We start from the raw sequence: 21,800 nt of genomic DNA, 5'->3' as shown, positions 1-21,800 counted from the left end.
CAGCAGTTGTCATCATCAGGTTCAGCTATAAACAGTGCAGGTCACATTAAACTGTGCTGGCAGGTATTTGACCTGATGGGCACTGTGCTTGGCTGTGTCTGAAGGTGCTTTCCCAGCAGGCTTCTGTGGAAGCTGTAGGCTTTGCTACATCAATTAACCCATGTCAGGCTGTTACTATCACTGCAAACTTTGGATTTATGTTCCTAAAACTTCTGTGTTCACCAGGGAACGGGGACCAAGCCCCTCCAACTGGTGTTCACCATGCTTTGGCACGTTCAGGTCTGTGGGACTTACCCTTTTGTGTTGAGAACAGATTGTGTGTCAGTGGGCATCTGATATAGATCCAGTCTCATGTAGAAACGTGGGGAGGAGGTTCCGTGTGCGCTTGCTGTTACAGGTCCTTCGGAGACTGGAGGCTGTGCCTGTAAAGGAGTCCTGCTGCTACACACTGTCTCTTCTTTTTTTCCTTCCCAGATTGAGGAGGAGATGCTGGCGTTGCAGAACGAGCGTACCGAACGGATACGAAGCCTGCTGGAGCGTCAAGCTCGCGAGATCGAAGCCTTTGACTCAGAAAGCATGAGGCTAGGTTTTAGTAATATGGTTCTTTCTAATCTCTCCCCCGAGGCGTTCAGCCACAGCTACCCGGGAGCTTCTGGCTGGTCCCACAATCCTACTGGGGGTGCAGGACCTCACTGGGGTCATCCCATGGGTGGCCCACCACAAGCTTGGGGCCATCCAATGCAAGGTGGACCCCAGCCATGGGGTCACCCCTCGGGGCCCATGCAGGGGGTGCCTCGAAGTAGTGCTATAGGGGTCCGCAACAGCCCCCAGGCTCTGAGGCGGACAGCTTCTGGGGGACGGACGGAACAGGGCATGAGCAGGAGCACAAGTGTTACTTCACAAATATCCAATGGTTCACACATGTCTTATACATAACTTAAACAATAACTGAGGGTGGCAATTCCACTGGAGCTGTCTGCCTACAGAAACTGCCTACAGACACCAGCCCAGCAGCCTCCTCAGTGCGGTGCTGACGTGTGGAAGCTGGGTGCACATGGAATATTGTATTCATTTTGTAAAGCATTACGTTTTGTGTTTACTAACTGGGATGTCATAGTATTTGGCTGCAGGGTTTGGGGGGGTGGTTTTTTGTTGTGTTTGGTTTTGTTTTTTGTTTTCTTTTTTTGTTGTTTTTTTTTTTCTTTTTTCATTTTTACTTTTTGGAGGGGTCTTGGGAGGGCGTCTGAGAAATATATGCAATTAGAAGAGTTGGCTGGTGGTCGTCACACTGACAGGACAGAAGGGGCTCAGACTGCCCTCGTCACGCCATCCGTAGGAAGTCTGAGGGAGAACAGAGACCTCCTCCCATGTCCGTAAATTTCGAACTGCCACCCTGCAAAAACCAGGCGAGCTGCCTTTAAACCAACATCCAGGGGAGGAACAGCTGGATCTTCTGTTCCGTTTTTATTTTGTCATGAAATTGGATACATTTCTAGGGTATTGCCTCTGCCAGGAGGCGTTTTCAAAGACTCGTAGGTGAGGAAGAAGGGTGAGAAGAGAGGCCAAGAGACCCCAGGGCTCAGCAGGGCCCTTCTACCCAAGTGCCCGCTCCGTGTGGTGTCAGAAGTGACGTTCTCTCAGAAGGCACTGGTCAGCTTCCCGAGAAGCGTGTGTGTGAACGTGTCTGGAGGGAACAGGCTAGAAATGTTCAAAATTATGATTCCTGCGTTGGCACTCCCTGACTGTGCTGCTGGTAGCTCAGACGAGGTTGGGCAGAGGAGCGTAAATAATGCACTTGTACAGCTAATACTGTGACATCTCATCTTAGCTAAGCATCAGGATAATTCTTGGAGCCCAGCGTAGTCCTTTTTGCTCCATTCAGAAATGTTTAGACTTTCAGCCAATCAATCTCAAATGCCAGAGGTATTTTGAAGGATGCCATAGTCACAAAATGCCATTGATCGGGTTTTTCATTATCACACTACATCCACCAATTTATTACCTTTTTGGCTTGTTGCAATTTCCTGTTTACATGTAGAGTGTAGCCAACTGTTTAAATGTTTAGTTGCCACAGTGTACCAGGAGGAGCTGAGCCAATGACTTTCCCAGCTGATGACTAACCCACATCACCACTGTAGATCTGGCTGCATGTGAGGCTCCTTTTTTTATTACTTTCGTTGCTGCAATACTTCACAGCTTTTACAGTCCCTCGAGATGCTGTGGTATTTTGGCAGCATATCACGCTGAACCGTGCGAGAAGGCACTACTTCCAGAGGCTCCTTGGAGCTGCTGTACTACTGAAAGGAAGCAAAGGAGGTTGTGAAATCCAGACGGCGATAAAGGGGTCAGGGAGTTTGGTTAACCGAATGACTTTGTGGCATCGTGTCATCCCTTAGTGCTGGGAACCGGAGATGTCCCCACGCGCCGGGTCAGGCTGGGGCTGGGGAAGGAGCAGGTAGATGAAGTTTGGCTTGAGGCAAAGATTTCCATCTTGGGGACTGACCAGCCAGGGTTCTTTGTAAATGTTTTTCCTTGCACACTAATCATCTTGAAGAAAACACTAGCTGCTAACTCTAGGATTTGCCTTTAATATGTTTATAGGGCTCAAAAGCAAGGTTTTCCGAATGTGTTTGTCCATGTGACATATTTATATAGTAAATAGTGTCTCGCTGCTGTTCAGTACTCTCAACGGGGCGACGTTCTTTCGTTAGCTCAATTAACATCCACTCCCAGTCCTTAACTCTCTGCCAGTGTCCAGTGTATCCAACTGGGATTTCTAGCGTCTTGACGTAGCATATCACTCTAATCAAAGGTGGAAACTACCAAAATACATTCGAGCAGCCCCTTAGGAAGGAGCTTTGTAGTACTAACAGTTGATGGAAGCCTGGGGTGAGGCGGTGGTCCCATGGGGGTGACTCTGGTTGTCCCCCGCCTGGGGCAAGTGGTGACCGCGAATTATCCTGTCCTTTCCTCTGCTATGTTTTCATGTGGAATTGGATGTTTTAGGGTCATTCTTTTGCATTGCGGTGTCGTTGGAATGCAGCGAAACTGATTTAGGAAAGGTACCTGTGTTTTCCTTGGGGTTAGAAAGACAAAAACGAAAGGAAAGGCCAAAATTGTGTTCGTATTGGGATTTACCGTGAGCGTGGAGGGTGCGCCCAGAGCTCGGTGCTGACACGGCGTTTTGAAGTTCAGCTCCTCTATCACAAACAGCAGCATTGGGGACAGGCTATACCTGCAAGTTCAGTGGGTTCATTCTTTTGCTTCTGTTACGGTTTGAATTTGGTCAAAGTCTCTGGCTTAAATTGAGCTACTTCAACAGAATTCTCTCAACCCATCTCTTTGTGTAATGTCGAGCATGACTGAATGCTGAATCCAAATGATGGCTATCCCATATTGGCTTTTTTGTATTCAAAAAGAATTGTGTAGTAACCATTTTTACATGTATATCATGTGCAGACCTGGACTATTCCAACAAGTTAATATTTTAATTAAAATAGTTTGCAAAAACTGATTCAGATCAACTGGTCTAAATGTGTGTGTCCCTGTGTGTATGTGGGGGAAGGAAAGCTGTCCCAAACAAGCCTGATTTCCAGAGAAAACACCCTGTTACATAGCCAGAGGGACTCAGGGTCAGGCTGTGCCTTGGAGGAATGTGAGGAGGCCCTTGGTGTTGAGATTTTAATGTATCTCGGGTGTATTTCTGAGATACATTAACAACTACAGGCTGGAGAGGCGCAAACACTCTCTGAATCAGTTTGCAAACTCTGTTTTTAAAAGTAAGACTAATTACTCCATATTGTCTATAGCAGTCATGTCCTAACCCTCATTTTAAAAATACTGTAAATCGTGGAAACTACTCCAGTACCTCAGCAAAGACGTTGTTACATCTCTTACGTTCATATTTCACGCTGGGGAAGCTCGTCTGTACGGACTGCTTTGCAAACTTTATTGCGGTATTTTCATCAGCTTAACCCCCTGAAATCTGTTACTCTGTGGTTGTTTTTCTTTCCCCTTTGCAAAGACCTAAAGTTCTGATGTAGTTTAGCCCACAGATGAAAATAAGAGGAGCCAGCATTTTCACCTTTTTCTGATTTGAATTTCTTTTTGATTTTAATTACCCAAACCCAGTGGAAGGGGCTGCATTCTCCTTGTTCTCCGTAGTCCTAGGGAGGCAGCGCTGCCTCTCCCATCCCTGTCGAGCGTTTCGTGCTCTCTCCCTCGGACGCGGCGCTGAAATGGAGACCCCGGCTCCGTTTCACCTGCGCTCGCCCTGAGCTCCCAAGGGGTTGAAGGATTGAATGTGGTACAATACCGAGCTTCCCACAGAAAATCCCCTGCGGCCAGGCTGGCATCGCTCCGTATCCGCCCCAGAAGAGCGCAGGTTGCACACCTGGGGGTGCAGCCTGGGGATACAGGGGCGATGCTGTAAATTAACCCCCTACCCCCAGGGAAAAGGCGCTCGAGGCTGCCCTGTCCCCGTGACCCTGCTTACGTGCCATTTCTTGAGAGGCAATAAATTGTATTGTACCACTGTCTACCATTACTCCGTTGAATACGCACATCTCTCTGGATATATATATATGGTATCTCATTTGTATATATTTATATACTCGGTATGTGTGTGTGGGTATATGTGCACACACACACACCACGCTGTGCATTTCTGTCAGGGCACTTCAGTTCTGCTGTTCTTTAGCGCTCCTGTTCGTCAGCAAAAGCAACCTCTGCAGCAGGGCACGTACGTCTGCGCGAGGCTGAGCTCAGTCTAAAGCCCTCGCTTTAAATCCTGCCCCGCTAATTGTAGCTTGCTCGTTGTGGGGCACGGGAGGGCAGGCCGGCTGCTCCGGGTGTGCTGTGGAGGACACCAGAGAGCTCCCAGAGGGTACCAGAAAGTCAGAAGACAGCGGAGAAGAAAGCAAGATGGTATAGGGATAGGAAAGGAGTTGAGGGATGCTGGGGAGGGCGCTGAGCGCCGGGTCCCTGGCTGCGTCTGGCTGTGAAAGATCACAAGCCCGGCACCGTCTTGGCACTCTGCACCAGCACTAACTTCTGGCATTCCTGAGTTCAAGCCGCTGCTGACTCTGAACACTGTCTACCCTTGTGCGCGTCTGATAACTAGGGCAGGGTGTGCGGAGGGTCAGAAGAGAAGCTAAATTGGAAGATTTAAAATAAATGTGTGTGTGTACAACGTATATGTACATATATGCACACAGAGGGACGTTTTTGGTCCATTCTTTATTCTCCTCAGGCAAGTGTGTTTTGCTATTCAAGTCTGCTACGCAGAGGACAGCCTTGTTCTCCTGGGTGCTTGCTCTGCATTTCTAGTGGATCTTGTCCTGGTCCTTCCTCCAGCCCTGTGCTGGACACCACACGCTTCTGGAGCTGTGAAGACCCTTCTAAACCTTCTCCTTTGCCCTCTGCAGACCCCATCTTAGTGAGACATCTGCCGGTTTGGGCGATAAATGGTTCTTGCATGTGTCAAGTCACCCAGCTGTGACATTTACCCCCCCGGAAGCCCGGCCAGCTCAGCAGCACACGAACCATGGGCTCGCTTCTTTGTGCTACCAGACAAATTTGGAGGCAATTATCCTCCGTCCCTTTTGGAAGGTCTCTTGTAAGCTTTTTAGGTGAGGCTGGTGTTTGGTTGGAACGTCCTTACCCTTTCACAGTGACTAGTGTCATCCTGAGCCGTGCTCCTGCCGTGGGGCAGAGAGCCCGGAGCCCGTGCCAGAGATGGAGGAGCAGTGGATGCTCAGGCAGGGACAATGGTCAGTGTCCCTCTGCTGTGTTTGCTTCAGTTTGCACTTTTACGAGTTGATTGAGCTGGAGTCTGTTGAGAAGCACGTGTGAGGCGCTTTGGGGGGTTGTGGGTAGCTGTTTACAGCCAAAAAAAAAAGCAGCTGATAGATGTAGTAGTCACAGCAAACATCACCCCACCAGGGAGCGATGGCAGCAGATAACCCTGGTTCCTCTTGCACAATGAGGTTCAGGCAGCTGCGTCCCTGCCCTGCCCAGGCTTTGCTGGGGGAGGAAAGGCCTTTGTCAGCTAGAGAGGGACTTAGGAAATCGGATTTGCTGGCAGACAAGCACCTTAACCACCGAGCTATGGGTCCCGACACTCGCACTTCACCTGAAGGCTCTTTTTGTGGGGAGAGGCGGCGGTTTGGTACGTGACTGTTGGCTTTGCACCCGTCTGGCGTCCTCAGAACATCCTAAAGCCATGTCGTAGGAAAACTAATTACAGCCTCAACATCGGTTCCCTCTCTCCTTGCTTTCTCTGAGTGCACACACTGAGTCCAGGAACCAGGAGGAGCGAGTGTTGCCCCCACGATGTGAACAAACGTGGGGGGGATCGTCCCCCCCACCTCACCCCTCCGGTCCCCTGCCCCGCTCCCCACCCCTGAGTACGGGTACCTCAGAACATGCACAGTTTGAATTTTCACTGACAATTAGTTTAATTATTGTGAGTGAAAAGCATTGTAATTACCTGTAAATATGTAGTTAACAAATTGACCTAGTTTCTGTATTTTTTAAGTTTTTGTACTAAAATTTCTAGATACAGTATGTGCCAGCTAGCAAAAAGCTACTGTAATTGCCAGTCGTAGTTCCGCATGCGTCTAATCCCCGAGACTTGTCCAAGTGATGCTGTGAGGAATTGTGCTTCGGTACCGTGAGCTGGGGAGGTGCCGCAGGGGGGCTGGGGGCACCGGATTTCGGCTCCCAGCCCCCGGCCGCGTTTTCCGCCGCGTGTCGCCTCCTTCCCGTCGGCGTCGTGGGCAGCGCGAGGGACGGAGCGGCGTTCAGCTCCCCTGGAGCCGAACTCAACGGGAACCGAGTTCAGGTTCCTCGCTGCGGTTTAATACCGGCTTACGACTATGTTTTTCAACCTCTCTTGAAATGATCTCTTTTCCCCTTCCGGCTGCTTTTGTCTTAAACCCGAGTTCATCTAAGCCTACTAGAGGAAAAAAAAAGAAATATGACTTTCATTTGAGATTGTTGCCTGCTTTTAGTGCCAGGATCGCGCATTTCTATGGCAACTCTGAGCTCAGCAGAGCTCAGCGATCAGCGCGGGGTTGTTAACAACCTGAAGCACGGCGCTGCTGCTGCCGCACGGCTCCGGCAAAGCCCGACTGCGGATGCCGAGGGTGACATTTTGGGTGCGAGGGTCGGGGTGTCGCTGCCCCCGGCCTGACCTGCGCTCCCAGGGTTGAAGGACGGACCTGTGCTCCGTGTCCTGTGGCAGAGGCGAGTCCTGAATATCTCTGCTGAGCGTCCCGGGAAGCCGCGAGCGGAGCGTGGGCGCCGCGCTCTCCGGGTCTGCTTGTCCCGGGGCTCGTAGGGGACGGGAGCTCGTGAGGATTCCAGGATCAGAGAAGGTGAAGCGTTTGTGTGCGTACGGGTTTGGCTTCTGGCAAGCAAACCACCCCCTTCCTTTCTTCAGCTTTCCTTCCCTCCTCGCCCCCCGCGGCTCTTCCCCCTGCTTGCTTGGAACAGGAACATTTTTTTACCTGCCTAGAGACAGCTAAAAGATATGGGGGGGGGAGCAGCCCTGATGTAAATAATTAACGTTACAAAGTGAAGTGTGTATAACATAAAAGGCTACAGCCCTTTGGTGACTTGTAAATGCTTGAGGAGGTGGTTGTGGTGAGAGGGGAGGGACAGGGGACCTGCCCGGGGCTCTGAGCCACCTGCCCCATGGACGGGTCGGGAAGGGGGGACCCCTGTGTACCCCCGTGTGCCCCCCGGTACCTTCGCCGCGGGAACCCCCTTGGTTTAGTGGATGGGAAGGTAGCGTAACGTGTGTGATACGGATAGGAGAGCTGTGTGAGGTGTGTATAGTGTACATTTTTTACAAATAGCTTGCTTGTATTGTGAAGATTTTAAAGACAAACTTGAGAATTCTAGCCTAACTATTAACACAAGTTTTAACATCAGTTACCCCACTGGGTTCAGAGCCTCTTGAATGTATATTCCTTTTTGTAACCTAAATGACCTATTCTTCTACCAGTCAGCCAGACATCCTATTTATATTTTTAATTTTATATATATTACTTTCCATTTGTTTTCATTATTTCCAGCATGTTTCTGGGTTTGGTTTTTGTTTGTTTGGGGGTTTTGTTTTGTTTCTTTTTGCACAAGCATTGTGTGAAGTCAAGGAACTGGTAACTCAAACCTGGGGTTTTCCAACCTGTTCTCCCCTCCCTTCCTCTCCTCCGCCCCCGTGGTTTGGGTTTGTTTCTAATCCGCCAACAGTTTGGGGTTTTCTGGGCTGGGATGCAGCGGGTGGGTGGAGGGGATGCCTATTTTCCATTTGCAGCTTCTGTGCAAACGCCAGCTCTTTTGCCAGTCAACTAAAGAAACGCTTCACTTGCTGGTTGCTTAAAAAAAAAAACAAAAAAACGAAAAAAAAAAAGAAAAAAAGGTAAAAAAACAATATAAAAATAATAAAATGTAACCTTATCAGTCGGACGTAGCCCATGGCGGGAGGAGGGGAAGTGCACACCTGTAGCCACACAACTCGAGCTTTGGCTGCGAAACAAAAGCGAAGCTTTTCTGGCGAGCGGGTGGGAGGATTTGGCCGGACACCGGCCCTGCGCTCGGGCTCGCTCGGACCCCCGGGTGCCCGTCGTTGGGTTCCGGGTGCCCGTCGTTGGGTTCCGGGTGCCCATCGTTGGGGTCCGGGTGCCCATTGTCGGGGTCCAGGTGCCCGTCGTCGGGGTCTGGGTGCCCATCATTGGGGTCCGGGTGCCCGTCGCTGGGGTCCAGGTGCCCGTCGTCGGGGTCTGGGTGCCCATCATTGGGGTCCGGGTGCCCGTCGCTGGGGTCCGGCACCCGAGAGCTGCCTGCTGATGGCTGGAAAGCTGCTGCTGCTTTTCCTCTCCTCCTCCTCCTCCTCTTCCTCCTCCTCCTCTCCCTGCAGAGGTCCAGCTCCCCAACAAGAGCTCGCCCAGCGCCGTCAGCTCTGGGGCATCATCCAGACAAAGCAAAGCCCGGCGGCCACGGTGCCGGGGGAGGCACCGGCTGGGCCGTTCTGTGCCACAGAGCGTTAGGTAGAGAAACAAACAAAACCACAAAAAACCCACACATATCTGCTGTTTTACTATGAACACTGGTCTGAGGTTTCCAGGCCCAGCACCACGGTGGTGGGCCGTGAAGGATTTAACCAGGGGAATTAAACTCCTTCCTGCTTCTGTGTCTGGTAGCACCAGCTGGTATGAGTGAATCTACAGGTGTGCGTTTTCCTTCTTGTAGAAAATGCCACGAGCACTAACTGGTAAGGATTAATGTACAGTATATTGTCAGTATTCTGGTATTCTTCTGGTTCAACATACATTATAGCTCATATATAACCTGTATTAATTGTATAGATTGTGCATTTAAAGCTGTTACCAAGTTGTCAGAAAATAAGAGAAGAGAAAACAAAAAAAAATAAGGTCATATGTAATATTTTGTTTGTAAGTATCCTTTGTATCATAGCAAAGGAAATGTTAAAAAAAAAAAATCAACTGTAATAAAGTAATTTTAGTACACGGAGTGTCTGCCTGCCCCTCTGAGCCCCCCGGCACCGGGCTACCGGGTGTACGACCTCTGCCAGGTGAAGACGGGGGGCTCGACGGCGGGACCCCCCGACCCGCGGGGCCGCGGCGGCCCCTTCCTCCTCTCCTCGGCACGCAGGAACTCGGCCATGGCCTTGAAATACTCCAGCACGACCTCGTGTCCCCAGCAGCGTCCCTGTCCCTGCCGGGGGAAGCCGCAGTGTCCCCCCCGGCGGGTGAGCAGCAGGAAGAAGTAGGGGCTGCTGCGGAAGAGCTCGGTGGGGAGGCTGCGGGCCGGGGGGCCGCGCACGGGGTCGTCGGCGCTGCAGAGGCACAGCACCGGCACGGCCGCCTCGTCGGCGTCGCGCAGGGGCTCGTTGCGCTCCCAGTAGGTGTCCCAGCTGGTGGGGCGGCTCTTGGTCCGGCAGAAGAGCGTTTCCTCCAGCTCCCGCAGCGAGCGGCTGCCCAGCAGCCTGTCCACGTCCACCGCCTCGGACAGGGACCCCGCGTACCTGCGGGGACGGGGCGGCTGCCGTGGGGACGCTGACACCCTAAATGACCGCTGTGGGGGTGGCCTTGAGCCCCCTGCAGCTGGGGTGGGGGTCCCAGCACCTTGCTGGGGATGCTGGGGAGGTCCCTGCAGCGCAACCTGTGCCAGCCCAGGCACCATGGCAACAGGAGGCAGCCAGCGCTCGGCTCTGTTGCCGTGACAGCGGCATTTGCAATGGGTATCGGGAAATGGAGGGGACACCCTGCTGCCCACCCTCCCCACTGCCACCTGGCCAGCAGAATTTACCCCCCCACAACACTCCGTCCCTGCAGTAAACACTGCGCCAGGCTGCACGCCCTGGGCGCTGCTGAAGCTTGACCTGGTGCCTGTTTGCACCAAAGTTTTGGGGGGTTATCTGCTGTTTTTCTGGACCTCATTTGTCCACGAGTGGGGCCCCCAGATCAGCACTGCCTGGGGAGGTGCCGCTTGCTCAAGGTCTTGGCACAGGGCGGTTTGTGTCCCGTCCCAGCCCACACTTGTGCTTGGCCCACTCCAGTGCAGCTGTTTTGGGCAATGGGGACACAGCGCATGGAGGGGAAGGTGGGGGGGCAGCTGCCACAGCCCCCTGCCAGGCTGTGGGTTGGGCATGGACGCCCCTCGGCCCCCACAGGGCAGACACCTGGGACTGGGTGCTGGCACCAAGCGGTGGGGCAAAGGGGTGGCCAACCCTGCCCAGTTCCCTTTGCCGGGCTCCAGAGCAGCACCGGGGCTTTGCCAACCCATATCCCAGCTGGGGACCCCGAGATGCTGCCCCAGCCCCGGTGGTGGCCGAGCCGGCCCTGCAGCAGCTGGCTCACTGCTGGTGTTCATTAACCAGCGCGTTTTGCTGCTCTCAGCACCTCTGCCCCCGCGCTGTGCTCCCGGTGCTGCCGGCGGCACCCCCTGCATACACCCACCCCCAGGGATGGCCGAGGGACTCCCGGAGCACCCGTCCCCAGCCCCCGCTATGCCCAAGGGTCCCCACTAACCTGCTGAGTCCCTGCTTGAGGTGCAGAAGCAGCGGCCACTCGTAGAGCCAGGGCATCCCAGCCTCGAACCAGTCCCGGCCGCTGAAGACGGGGGAGAGGCAAGCAGCGGCGGCCAGGCGGCTGGAGGAGCCGCTCTCCCCCAGGTAGGCAAGCAGCAGCCCCGAGCCCGAGCCCTCGCTGACGGCCAGCAGCAGGGCCGTGGGGTGCCGGCAGCGCAGGTATGTCACCGCCTCCCGCAGATCCCTGGGGTCCCCGAAGGGCTGGAACCGGGGGGTGGTGAGGGGGCAGCCGTTGTGCCCCCGGCGGTTGAAGATGACGGGGACGAAGCCCCGCTCCAGGGCCCGCAGCCCCAGCTGCAGCAGCGCCCCTGTCACCTTTCCAGCGGCATTGGGGATGAGCAGCAGCACAGGGCTGGAGTCCCCCACGCCAGCACCCATGGTTCCCCACGGCCCCACCAGCCAGTCCAGGGCCACCAGCCCAGTGTCAGGCAGCTGCAGCAGCTCCCGGGCCAGCGCCGGCTCGGGCTCAGGTGGCTGCAGGAGCTGCCGCAGCATCTGGAGCTGTGGCCAGCGCGGCCACGACCAGCGGCCTCCCCGCAGCACCGCCGACCGCCCCAAGCTCCGCACCAGGTGCTGGGCCAGTGCCGAGGGCTTGCACAGCAGTCGGCAGCGCCACAAACCGTCCTTGGCAATGAGGGGGATCCCCTCCTCTTCCTCCTCACCCCAGGCTCCAGGCACCTCCAGCCTTCCTGCCCAAAGGCACCAGGCCAGGAGGCCCAGGCCAGCGAGCACCACAGCCACAGCCACCAAACCCTCGAGGGACACCATGGGGACAGGGGCTCCCGGTGCTCAGCAGGTTCCCAGAGCGATGGCGGGGCTGTGCTGGGGAAGCCCGGCCCCGGGGCTGGGCAAGCGGCGGGGCTGTGACGGGGACAGCGTGACCAGCGCTGGGGCCAAGGGGACTGGGTGAAATGGGAGGAACATGTGGCCAAGTCCTGCCTGGCGCCGGGTGGGGGGGGAAACCCCCTCCAGCCACGCCCCAAGCGGGGGCCAGGACCCCCCCATTGCCGCAGGAGCCAGGGCCCGTGCAATGCTCACACCTTTATTGATACAAATGTACAAGGACACATCTTACAGTAGGGAGCGCAGCCCCGGGGTTGGGGGGCAGGACGCCCAGGGAGGGGTCCCATGGGCGCCCCAGTCCAGTGTAATGCTGCGGGGGGCCCCAGGGGTACCGGCCGCCCAGCGAGGGGCGTTGTGGGGAGGCGGAGGGTACATCGCCACCGCCGCCACAGACAGCTACACAGGCTATGTACAGGATAAGTTAGGCGCGTGCCACAGGGCGGACAGGGGTCTGTACAGGGGGACGTGGGCACCCACCCTGCAGGCTGAGCACCAGCTCCTCGGCAACAGGGGGTGGGCACAAGGGGGCTTGCCCCATGCCCCAACTCCCCACGGGCTAAAGGCCACTTGCAGCCACGCTCTGGGTGCCGGAGGGGAGGGAGAAACAGAGAGCGCGGGGCCGGGGAGGGGCGGGGGGACGCGGGTCAGTGCTCACTGCTTCTTCTCACGGGTGGTGATGGTGACCAGCTGCTTGGCGGCCTTGGCGATGTCATAGGCACACTGGATGACCTGCTGGGTCAGGAGCTGGTAGTCCACGGCGGCACCCGGCTCGGGGGGCACGGTCTTGCGGCACTCGCTCTGCAGCCGGTAGGCGCTGGCGTTGAGCAGCCGCAGGGAGCTCCGCACCGTCTCCAGCGCCGGTTTCTGCAGCGGGGCAGAGAAGCAGTGTCAGGATGTGTGTCAAGGGGGCATTGACAGTGCCTGGTAGGGAACCAGCACCCCTCCTACCTTGGGGAAGAGCGATGCCATCTCCGTCACAGCTGAGTGAATCTTCTCTGAGCAGGGCACAAAGCTGGGGACAAGCAGAGGGGGTGAACGTGGGGGGAGGTGATGGCTCCCAACCATGGGGTGGCAGGGATGGCCCCATGTGAATGCAGCCCCTTGGAGCAAGGGGGTCCAGAGGGACCCCGTGGCTGTGCCCCAGCCCCACCTGTCGTGCTTGGACTCCTGCGCTGCCCGCAGCAGCTCCTGGATGTTCTTGGTGACCTGCTCCGTTTTGAGGATGACGTCCTCGGTGCTGGGCAGCCCAGCGTCCAGCTCCCCGTCCAGCGGGTCCAGCTCGTGTGGGAAGTCCTCGTCCTTGCTCAGCTCCACAAACCGCTTCCCCTCCATGCTGCGGGGACCCACCAGGCCCTTGGGCTCAGCGCCAGCCCCGTGTCCCCATGTCCCCAGTGCAGTCCTCAGCCCTGGCACTCACCTGATCAGGGCCTCACCCGCCTGTGTGTTGTCGTAGTCGCTGTCGGTGCCGCTGCCATGCCGGTCCAGCTTGCTCTGGAGGGAAAAGGAGCAGCGTCAGGCCCTGCAGAGCCATGTCCCCATGCAGGGCTGGGGTCCCCCCACCCCAGAATCTTCCCCCAGCCCCGGTACGTCACCATGTGCCGGGCACCATCAGGTGGGCAGGAGAGCAGCGGGGAGGATGGGGGAAAGGGCACCGAGGAGGCAGACGGACCTTTCCGGATCTGGAAGGGGAAGAGAGGGGAAGCGGGTGCTCAACAGGGTGTGGAAGGGTCCGGAGCCAACTCTGATGACGTGCAGGGGAGGACGAGCACAGGGGACACCACCGCCCTGCATGCAGGAACATCCTATGGCCACCGTCCCACGGGGAGGTCCCCAGCCTGACCGGGGGGTGCAGGGCAACTGGGGGATGGGACGGCCCAGGAAAGTGTGGAGGCCACGTCCCAGGAGGGTGGCAGCCACCATGTCCCATGCAGGAGCCGCCCCCACTGCGGCCCCCTTACCCGGTACACGCTGGCCGGGATGTGCATGGAGTACAGAGCCTCATCCTCCACCTCCTGGTGACACACGAAAGGTTACAGCCCCATGGGGATGGACCCCAGCACCCTGTGGGGCCTGGGGGGCTGCTGCACCCCAAAAAACGCCCACCCCAGCACACTCACACCGGTGCCGAAGGGCTGCAGCCGCGTCACCAGCTCCTCCACCGGCTGCCCGAAGGGTTTCAGCGCCGAGCCCGGCTCATACATGGAGAAGGCCTGGCGGTCCCGGCGGTGTGGGGGTGCCGTGCCCGGGGGGTGTCCGTGCTCCGGCCGCTCGCTGGGGGCCGGGGTTGGGTGTGCAGGGCCCGTCTGCTGCCGGATCTGCGTGTTCTCTGCCTGCAGTTTGTGGATCTGCAGTGGTGGAGGGGTAAGGAGGCATCAGCGGGAAGGGGGGACACGCCAAGGGGAGTCCCGCCGGCCCCGCACCCACCTCGCGCTGCAGCCGGCGCAGCTCATCGCTCAGGCTGTTGTTCACCTTCATCAGCTGCTGCACCTTGGCCTCGGAGGCGGCCAGAGCTTTCTTCACCTCCAGGTACTCCTGCAGCGTGATGGGGCCATCCGACAGGTCTGAGGAATCCATGCTCTGTGGGGAGAGGGACTCAGCACCAGGATCCCAGAGCTGGGGGGGTGCAGGGTGGGGGTCCGGGGCTCACCCTGGCACGGTTGTTGCGGGAAGCGTTGCGCAGCAGCTCCTGGTCCGTGTCCTCGTCAGAGGCGACGCTGTCGTAGTCGTGCTGGTCGTCCAGGTCACTCTGGCTCCTCAGTGAGTAGTCGAGGGCGTCTGGGGGAGGGCAGAGGGGTGCTGAGCACAGAGCAGGGGGGATGCCTGGCCCCTCCTCACTGCCCCCAATCTCTCACCTGTGGGGCTCAGCAGACTCTTCCCTTGCTGCCGGCGCTTGGCTTCCCCGAGGATGTCGATCAGCAAGGTGGCAAACTCCCTGGCGTTGAACCTGGCCAGCTTCTGCCGGCCCTGGGAAGGCGGAGGGGAAAGGGGGTGAGCAGGGGTATGGGTGCAAGGCAGGGGATCCCATCCCGGGTGGAGGTTCACCTGGTTGCGTGTGGCCGAGTACTCGGGGTTGACCGGGAGGAAGGGGACAGCGCTGCGCTCTGTCACCAGCGTGCTGTGGTTCTGCGTCGTCAGCCAGACTGCGGGCAGGCACAGCTGTCAGAGCCCGGGGGGCTGCAGGGGCCGGACCCCCCGGGAGGGAAGGGGTTGCAGGGCCTGGGGCCGGCAGCGGAGCCGGCAGGACGCAGGCGCGGGCGCGGGGCCAACCTGCTGGGGCTGGGAGCGGAGCCCAACCCGGCTGACGGGAATCGCCTCCCCCGGCTGCCCCGCGGGGCTGGGATCCCCCCTGCGCCCCCCAACCGGGACCCCTCACTCCTCGCCCTTTGGGGCACCAGCCCTGTGCCCCCCCAGCCAGTGCGCAGAGGGTTTGGCGTGCCTATCAGTGCCAACCCTCCCATGGAAATGTGGTGTCCCCCACCCCGTCACCCCCCAGCCCAAGGGCACCCCTCTGGGCTAAGTCCCTGTCCCTGGGGGGTCCCAGCACCCACCTCCAGCAGCACCCCAGCCCCGGTGCCCAGCGGTGGTCCCTCACGCCGAGAAAAGCTCCTCGGCCAGAGGAATGAGGAAGGAGGGGCCTGCGGTCCCAGCAGACACGGATCCAGATTGGGGGGGAGCTCTGGGCTCAGCCACGGCCCCGCTGGCTGCTCCTCCCCACGCCGGGACCCAACCCAGCCCCAGCCCTGGGGGGCTGCACCCCGTGCCCCCCGCTCACCTGCGTCATTCTCCCTGCGGTCCACCTCATCGTAGACATCCATGGCCAGCTCCTCGAACAGACGGTTGCTGAGCTGCAGCGGGATGGGAGACGGCATCAGGCAGGATGGGGGGAGCGGATGGGACCCCCTCAGCCCTGCCCGGCCCCCACTCACCGCCTGCAGCTTCTTCTTGGCTGCCTTGGCCAGCTCCGAGAGGTCCAGGCTGGGGGGACACAGGGAGGCAGGAGACACAAAGTGGGGATTAATCCCAGCCCATCTCCACTGAATCGGTCCCCAGCTGCACCCCACCATGACAGGGACCCCTCCCCGGGCATGGGGAGCTTCACCAAATAGGACTGGCAGGCAGGCACAGGGGGACAAGGTGGCAGGGGGAGAGCAGGACCCCCCTCCCCGGGTGCCCCCGGGTGCCAGGCTGGGCTGAGCGGCCAGGGCTGCAGGGGGGGCCCGCGCCGGCGGCACAGGGGTGCCCCCGGAGCCGAGAGCCGAGCGGACAATACCTCTGTGCCATGCACTTTGGGCGCACCCTGCGCTCCGGAGAAGGCAGCGGAGGGAAGAACAGGACAAAGGTGGATGTTAAACACCTGGGCACGTGGAACCCCCCCACCCCACCCCCTGGGGATTCTCCAGCGCCGGTCACAGGGAGGTGACCAGGGTCCCCCCCTTGGCCCAGCGGGGACACTTGGGGGGACACAGGACAGGGCAGCGGGGCCGCGGGCACCGGGCATTCACCTGTCGGCCATCTGCGGGATGATGTAGTGCCCGTTCTTGTGGTCTGCGCAAAGAGAGGGGTGGTGAGCAGGGCCCTGCGCCCCCCCGGGGCTGAGCCCATACCCTGGGGAACCCCCACTCACCTGGCTTCCTGCCGCACAGGTAAAAGGCCAGTCGGTCTGTCAGCTCGTACTGGCACTCCACCAGTCGCTCCGCCAGCTCGTGCTGGGCTGCCTGCCTGTGAGAGGACAGGCAGGGGTGATGCCCATCCTGATGGGGGTGCAGGCAGGGGTGACCCCCCCCTTTCCCACCCTCACCTGGCATAGTCGATGGGGGTCCGGCCATTCACATCGGGTGCCCCAGGGTCAGCGCCGTAGACCACCAGCAGCTCTGCCTGCAGGATCTGGCCCGCCTTGGCAGCCACGTGCAGTGGTGTGGTGCCCTTCTCCTGCAGGCACGGGCGGGCTCAGCCCCACAGCCTGCCCACGGGACAGGGCTCTGCGACCCCCCCACAAGCCCAGCTCTGTCCCCAGGGACTCCCACGATCCCCACCGGCGCTCACCGGGTGGAAGAAGTTGGCCTGGGCGCCCAGCGAGAGCAGACGCAGGCAGGTCTCCAGGTTGCCCGTCCGCACACTCGAGTGCAATTGCTGAGGAAGGGAGAGGTGGGTAACGGGGGGATCTGTCCCCACCACCAGTGGGGGTTCCATGCACCCCTATCCCACACCCCACCTTGCTGAGGTCCTTGGCAGTAACACCATCGTCATCCCGGCAGGGCAGCTTGTGGACAAAGGCCAGCATCTGGTACTTGGCGCGGATGAACTCTGACTTGGTGGGGCTGGAGGGGATGACAGGGGGTGAGGAGGGGGCGCCCGACCAGCACAGATTCCCCTCCCCATGCCATGGGGGGCACTTACTGCACTTTGTCTTGGGGGTTTGCCTTCCGGCGCCCACTCTGCACCTGGGCTGGATCCAGCAGTGAGTGCTCCCAGATGGAGTTTGCCCCATTGCTTGCCAAGGTGTGCACCATCTGTGGGGGGCAGGCGGGGTCTGGTGGGTGTTGGGGGGCTCTGTGTGTCCCCTCCCCTGTGTCCCCATGGGGTCAGCACCCACCTGGAGCAGGGTGGCAGGCCAGGGGCTGTGGCGAAGGTGCTTGACGATGGAGATGTGGCGGCCCAGGCTGCGATGGACGCTGCAGCACTCATCACAGATGAGCACCCCGCGGTTGATGGAGGCCCAGCCGGGGTCTATGGGGTGGCATGGGGGTGTCACCGGCTGTCCCCGCTGCTGCGGCCCCCTCCCCACACAGTCCCCTCCCCATCCACTCCACTGCTGCTGGGGGGTGGGGGGGAAGCGTTGCCATAGCAACCATTTCCCTGGCGATGGCGAGGGGCTCAGCCCATTGCCAGGGGAAACCCACAGGTTTCCCATAGCAACCAGGCACCAGCCAAAAGCGGGGGGCAGGATTTGGCCTCCCCCATCAGGAAGGCGGCCGGTGGCAGGGATGATGCCAGTCCTGTGGCAGCACATTCTGAGCAGGGCACCATGACCTGCTGCAGCACTCGTCGAGGCCGCGCACCCCCTGAGCCCCCAGCTGGGCATGCAGGGGGCTCCCGGATGGGGTCAGCGTGACCCCAGTGGGTGGGCACCCCCAGCCCGTGGCTTCCCATGTCTGCTGGTCACCAGCTCTGCAGTCTCGGCACCCACCCCAGGCCGGCCCCACAGGGCATCCCGGCTCTCAGGGCAGGTGTCACAGCCCCCCCACGCTGCCATCCCCCCCAGCCCCGGCTGCCGGCCCCAGCCCAACCGACTGGAGCCCTTTGTGTCCCTGCCGGGAACAAAGGGCCATTTGAGCGGCCACGCCGGCCCCGTGCTGGCACTGGCCCCGTCACCCACAGGGGCCCCGCTCCCAGCTGGGTGGTAGCCCCCAAAACCCGCACCCCAAAATGGGTCCTGGGGCTGGTCCAGTGTGGATCCAGCCCCGCGGGGTGGCTGTGGGGCTACAATTGTCCCCAACTGCACTGAGGGCAGGACATGAGGGTCTCCCACTGGGTCACAGCCCCTTCCCATGACACACAGCCAGGCACAGGCTGATGATGCCAAACCCTCCCCGGGCACTGCAGGGGAGCCCTGCCAGCCTCTGCCCAGCCCCATCACCCCTTGTTTCTGTAGGTCCTACACAAACACCATGCTGCCCCACAGGAGTGGGGAGCCCCGAGCCTGGAAGGGCAGAGCCCAAGGTGGTGGCAGCACTGGCCGGTCGTGATGGCTCCGAGGGACCAACGGTGGCCCCACGACCCCGCAGAGGAAGGTGTGTCAGCGGCCAGGCCCCCCCCTGCTTCCTTCCTCCCCACGGGCTCCCAGCCCACCCCCCTCCCCAAGCCCCCAACAGAGCCCTGGGGACCCTGTTTTGGGTGTCACTCAGCCCTCCAGTGCTGCAGTGCCCCAGGGCTGAGGTGGGGTGGCTGGGGGGAGTGGTGGCCCCCCCAGCCTGGCAGCCCAGCACACACAGATGGCAGAGCCTTGGCAGCCGGCGCGGCGGCATCTGTGCCTTCGCGTCTGCTGCCCACGGAGGCCACCGGGAACAGGACGCTCTGCGCAGGGGGAGCGGGTCGGCAAGGCTGCCTGTGGCCCCGCAACCAGGCGGATCTGGGGTACCCCCTGGGCAGCACCCCGTCCCACTGCAGGGGCAGCTGAGATGCAGCGGGATGCAGGTGGACAAGGTGGTGGCTCTGGGATGGGGACACCTCAAACCCTGGGAGGATCCTGGAGCCCAAGGGAGGTCTCGCCACCTCCGTCCTTTCGCTGGGATGCAGGGTGATGCCAGGACCCCCTGCACTCGTCCCCATACTGGTGACGGGAGGGCTGGAGCTGGCTGGTGACCCTGCACAAGGCCAGTGGAGCGGGATCAAGCCAAGGGTGCCCGGGCAGAGAGGCCAGGGCACCCCACAGGCACCCCACCATGCCAAGCCAGCCAGTGCATCCCTGGTGACGGCAAAGAGTGCTGCCGGCATGGTAGGAAACGGCCTCTGGACTTTATAACTCATTTCCTCACATGGCTGCCGGGTGATAAGAGATTGGAAGAAACTGGTTTCCATTTTCCCTGCCCTGGCCGGGAGCCTCAGCACCGCCCTGGGCACCCCTGCACCCACCAGCATGGGGAACGCACCCGGAGGCAGGGCAGCCCCACGCCCACGCGTGCCGCTGTCTTTCCTGGCAGGATCCGGCCCTTGGCACATGGCCGGAATAATTTCGGCACAGCCTTGGCCCACGGGCAGCTTTTTGGGGCCGGCCTGGAGCAAGCCTTGATGCTGGGCCCCGTTCATTCATTGCCATGGGGTTGCTCAGGCTGGTTTAGGGGTCCTGCCCTGCTGTGGACAAAGTTTGGGGGTCCAGCTCCACCGTAACACCCACAGACTCATGTCTGGCGTGGGGCCTGCAGGCACTGGCACTGCCAGGGACGGGAATCATCTTGCCCAGGCTCAGGCTCTGGCTTGCAGCACGCTGCCTGCACCGCCGAGCCCACATCGTGCCAGCATGGGTGCTGGCAGCAGGGTGCTGGGGTCGCAGGAGGGTGTCCCCCCTCCATCCTGCCATTTGCAGGTCCCTTGGTGCTGCTGCCACCGACCGGCACATCCCCAGTCTGCACCAGCAGCCCCCACGCTGAAGGGTGCGAGGGCTGTGGGTGGTGCACGGGGGGCGTTGGGGGCACACTGGGTGCACCAGGGCGGCACTGAGATGGGCACTGAGGCTTACCAGGGTCACATTTAGGGTGTACTGGGAGGATCCTGGGGGGAAAAGGGGGTGCACCAAGGAGGCCCCTGGGGGTGTGCACTGGGGGCACATCAGGGGGTTCCTGCGGGCAGAGCAAGGAACTCAGTGGGGATCCTTGGGGTGTGCACCGCAGAGTGGACTCAGCGCGGGGATCCTGTGGTGCACCAGGGGGTGCAAAGAGCCCGGTGCAGGAGATGCAAAAGGGGTTCCTGGGAGCACACCGCGGGGGCTGCACCCCGGGGTGCAGAGGGGGTTCATGGGTAATAATGGGGTGCACCACGGGGTGCAGCGGAGGGTGCCGCGGCCGTACCGGGGGGCACAAGGCAAGGCTGCCGGGCAGGCTCCGGGGAGCAGCACGAGGTGTGATGGGCCCCTTCGGGGGGGCGCAGGAGCCTGGCGGGGGGATGGGGCGTAGCGGGGACGTACCGGGGGGGTCCGGGGCCGGTGCCGGGGGGGGCGGCCCTTACCTGGGGCGCTGCAGTCGGCGCACACCTCCGCCCGCGGCGCCTTCCGGGACATCCTCAGCGGCGAGGCGGGCCCGGGCCCGGGCCTCTGCGCCAGCGTGGGGCGGCGGCGCCCCCGGACCCGCCGGGGGGAGCGGGGGGCCGGGCGGCGGGGCGGGGCGGGGGCGGCGGGGGCCCGGGGCCGCGGCGCGCCGGGGGCTGCCGGCTGCTCCCAGCGCCCGGCGGCTCCGCAGGAAGCGGCGCAGGCCCGGCCCCGGCGGAGGAGGGGCCGCACCGCCCCCGCCCCGCCACCGGCAGCACCGCCGCGACCGCCCCGCACCGGCACCGGCACCGCCCCGCCCCGCGCCGGCACCGCACCCGCACCGCACCCGCACCAACACCTGCATCCGCACCCACGGCAGCACCCGCCCCCAGCACAGCCTGCTCCTGCGCCCGGTCCTGCTCCCGCGCCCAGCCATGGACAGACCCTGGTCCCGGTTCCAGTCTCGGTTCTGGGTATCCGCCCCGGCTCTGGTTCCAACGCTCAGCACGCCCTGCCTGGTGCTGCACAACCCAGCCTGCTCCTGGGCATCTCCCTGGTCCAGCTCCCGAGCATCCCCTTGATCCTGCTCCTGGTCCTGCTCCTGAATATCCCCTAGTCCTGGTTTGGGGCATGTGCCTGTTCCTGGGCACCCCCTGGTCCTGATCGCAGCCCCAGTCCAGGACAACGCACTGGGGATTAGTGGGGTGGGTTATAGCCTCCTTGGGTGTTCAGCAAGGGATACTGGGATGCGTGGAGGGACTGGGACCCATTTGGGTTCTGTTTACCTCTCTGGGATCCCACAAGCACTTGCAGCAGCTGGGGACACCCCAGTGTCACCATAGGGGCCCTGCAGGCAGCTGTGGAAGTCAGACCCTGGTGGCATAGCCACCCCAGGCAGGAGCCACCAGCTCGGGGTCATATCCTGCAACCCACCACCATGGACCAGGCTGTACGGCCTGCGCCACGGGTGACCTCACCGCTGGTTGCCTGGGAGATGGCTCATGACGTCATGGGGCAGCAGGGCTGGCGCGGAGATGGGGGATGCTGTGTGGGGACCAGGGCTGGGGGATGCGACCACCACCACCTTTGTCATGGCTGAGT

The 21,800-nt window shown here is 60.5% G+C and overlaps 3 protein-coding genes across 12 annotated transcripts in view; 1 reads left to right on the top strand and 2 right to left on the bottom strand.

The window, feature by feature from the left end:
- Window positions 1–3,514, top strand: part of TAOK1 (TAO kinase 1) — a 64,146-nt gene extending 60,632 nt beyond the window's left edge. Inside the window, exon 20 of the mRNA XM_065036836.1 lies at window positions 475–3,514. Within this exon, the coding sequence (XP_064892908.1) occupies window positions 475–936 (462 nt within the window). The 3' untranslated portion in view covers window positions 937–3,514. The remainder of the gene's footprint in view (window positions 1–474) is intronic.
- Window positions 1,163–11,997, bottom strand: ABHD15 (abhydrolase domain containing 15). The gene is made up of 2 exons (XM_065036866.1): window positions 11,058–11,997; window positions 1,163–10,051 (listed from the first exon to the last, which is right to left on the bottom strand). Exons 1-2 carry the CDS (start codon window positions 11,882–11,884, stop codon window positions 9,574–9,576), a joined length of 1,305 nt encoding a protein of 434 aa, XP_064892938.1. The 5' UTR covers window positions 11,885–11,997; the 3' UTR covers window positions 1,163–9,573.
- A 145-nt stretch (window positions 11,998–12,142) lies between these two features.
- GIT1 (GIT ArfGAP 1) lies at window positions 12,143–21,666 on the bottom strand. 10 transcript variants are annotated; one of them, XM_065036837.1, is made up of 23 exons: window positions 21,485–21,665; window positions 21,144–21,388; window positions 17,553–17,686; window positions 17,357–17,469; window positions 17,172–17,277; window positions 17,003–17,089; window positions 16,758–16,888; window positions 16,584–16,678; window positions 16,462–16,504; window positions 16,230–16,256; window positions 15,886–15,934; window positions 15,732–15,804; window positions 15,002–15,099; window positions 14,812–14,923; window positions 14,607–14,734; window positions 14,384–14,536; window positions 14,077–14,304; window positions 13,918–13,971; window positions 13,552–13,638; window positions 13,377–13,450; window positions 13,110–13,292; window positions 12,908–12,971; window positions 12,143–12,823 (listed from the first exon to the last, which is right to left on the bottom strand). In XM_065036837.1, exons 1-23 carry the CDS (start codon window positions 21,616–21,618, stop codon window positions 12,611–12,613), a joined length of 2,631 nt encoding a protein of 876 aa, XP_064892909.1. In that variant the 5' UTR covers window positions 21,619–21,665; the 3' UTR covers window positions 12,143–12,610. The 10 variants fall into 10 exon arrangements, with proteins under 10 accessions (XP_064892909.1, XP_064892911.1, XP_064892910.1 ...); XM_065036839.1 differs by lacking the exon at window positions 13,918–13,971 and having other exon boundaries at window positions 21,485–21,666; XM_065036838.1 differs by lacking the exon at window positions 16,230–16,256 and having other exon boundaries at window positions 21,485–21,664.
- Window positions 21,667–21,800: the final 134 nt, after the last annotated feature.

This window comes from Columba livia, chromosome 20 (genome assembly GCF_036013475.1).
Source record: "Columba livia isolate bColLiv1 breed racing homer chromosome 20, bColLiv1.pat.W.v2, whole genome shotgun sequence".
Classification (NCBI taxonomy): domain Eukaryota; kingdom Metazoa; phylum Chordata; class Aves; order Columbiformes; family Columbidae; genus Columba; species Columba livia.
Note: the sequence above shows the minus strand (reverse complement) of the source record. Positions and strands in the feature narration are given on the sequence as shown.

Bases quoted from the DNA above. Each gene is read 5' to 3' on its own strand.
- ABHD15 (XM_065036866.1), bottom strand. From the start codon at position 11,884: ATGGTGTCCCTCGAGGGTTTGGTGGCTGTGGCTGTGGTGCTCGCTGGC. The intron at 10,052-11,057 runs GTTAGTGGGGAC...CCGTCCCCGCAG, and splicing joins CTCAAGCAGGGACTCAGCAG to GTACGCGGGGTCCCTGTCCG.
- GIT1 (XM_065036837.1), bottom strand. From the start codon at position 21,618: ATGACCCCGAGCTGGTGGCTCCTGCCTGGGGTGGCTATGCCACCAGGG. The intron at 17,687-21,143 runs GTCTGTCCATGG...GCCACCCCATAG, and splicing joins AGACTGGAACCGGGACCAGG to ACCCCGGCTGGGCCTCCATC. The intron at 17,090-17,171 runs GTGGGGTGTGGG...TCCCTTCCTCAG, and splicing joins CTGCCAAGGACCTCAGCAAG to CAATTGCACTCGAGTGTGCG.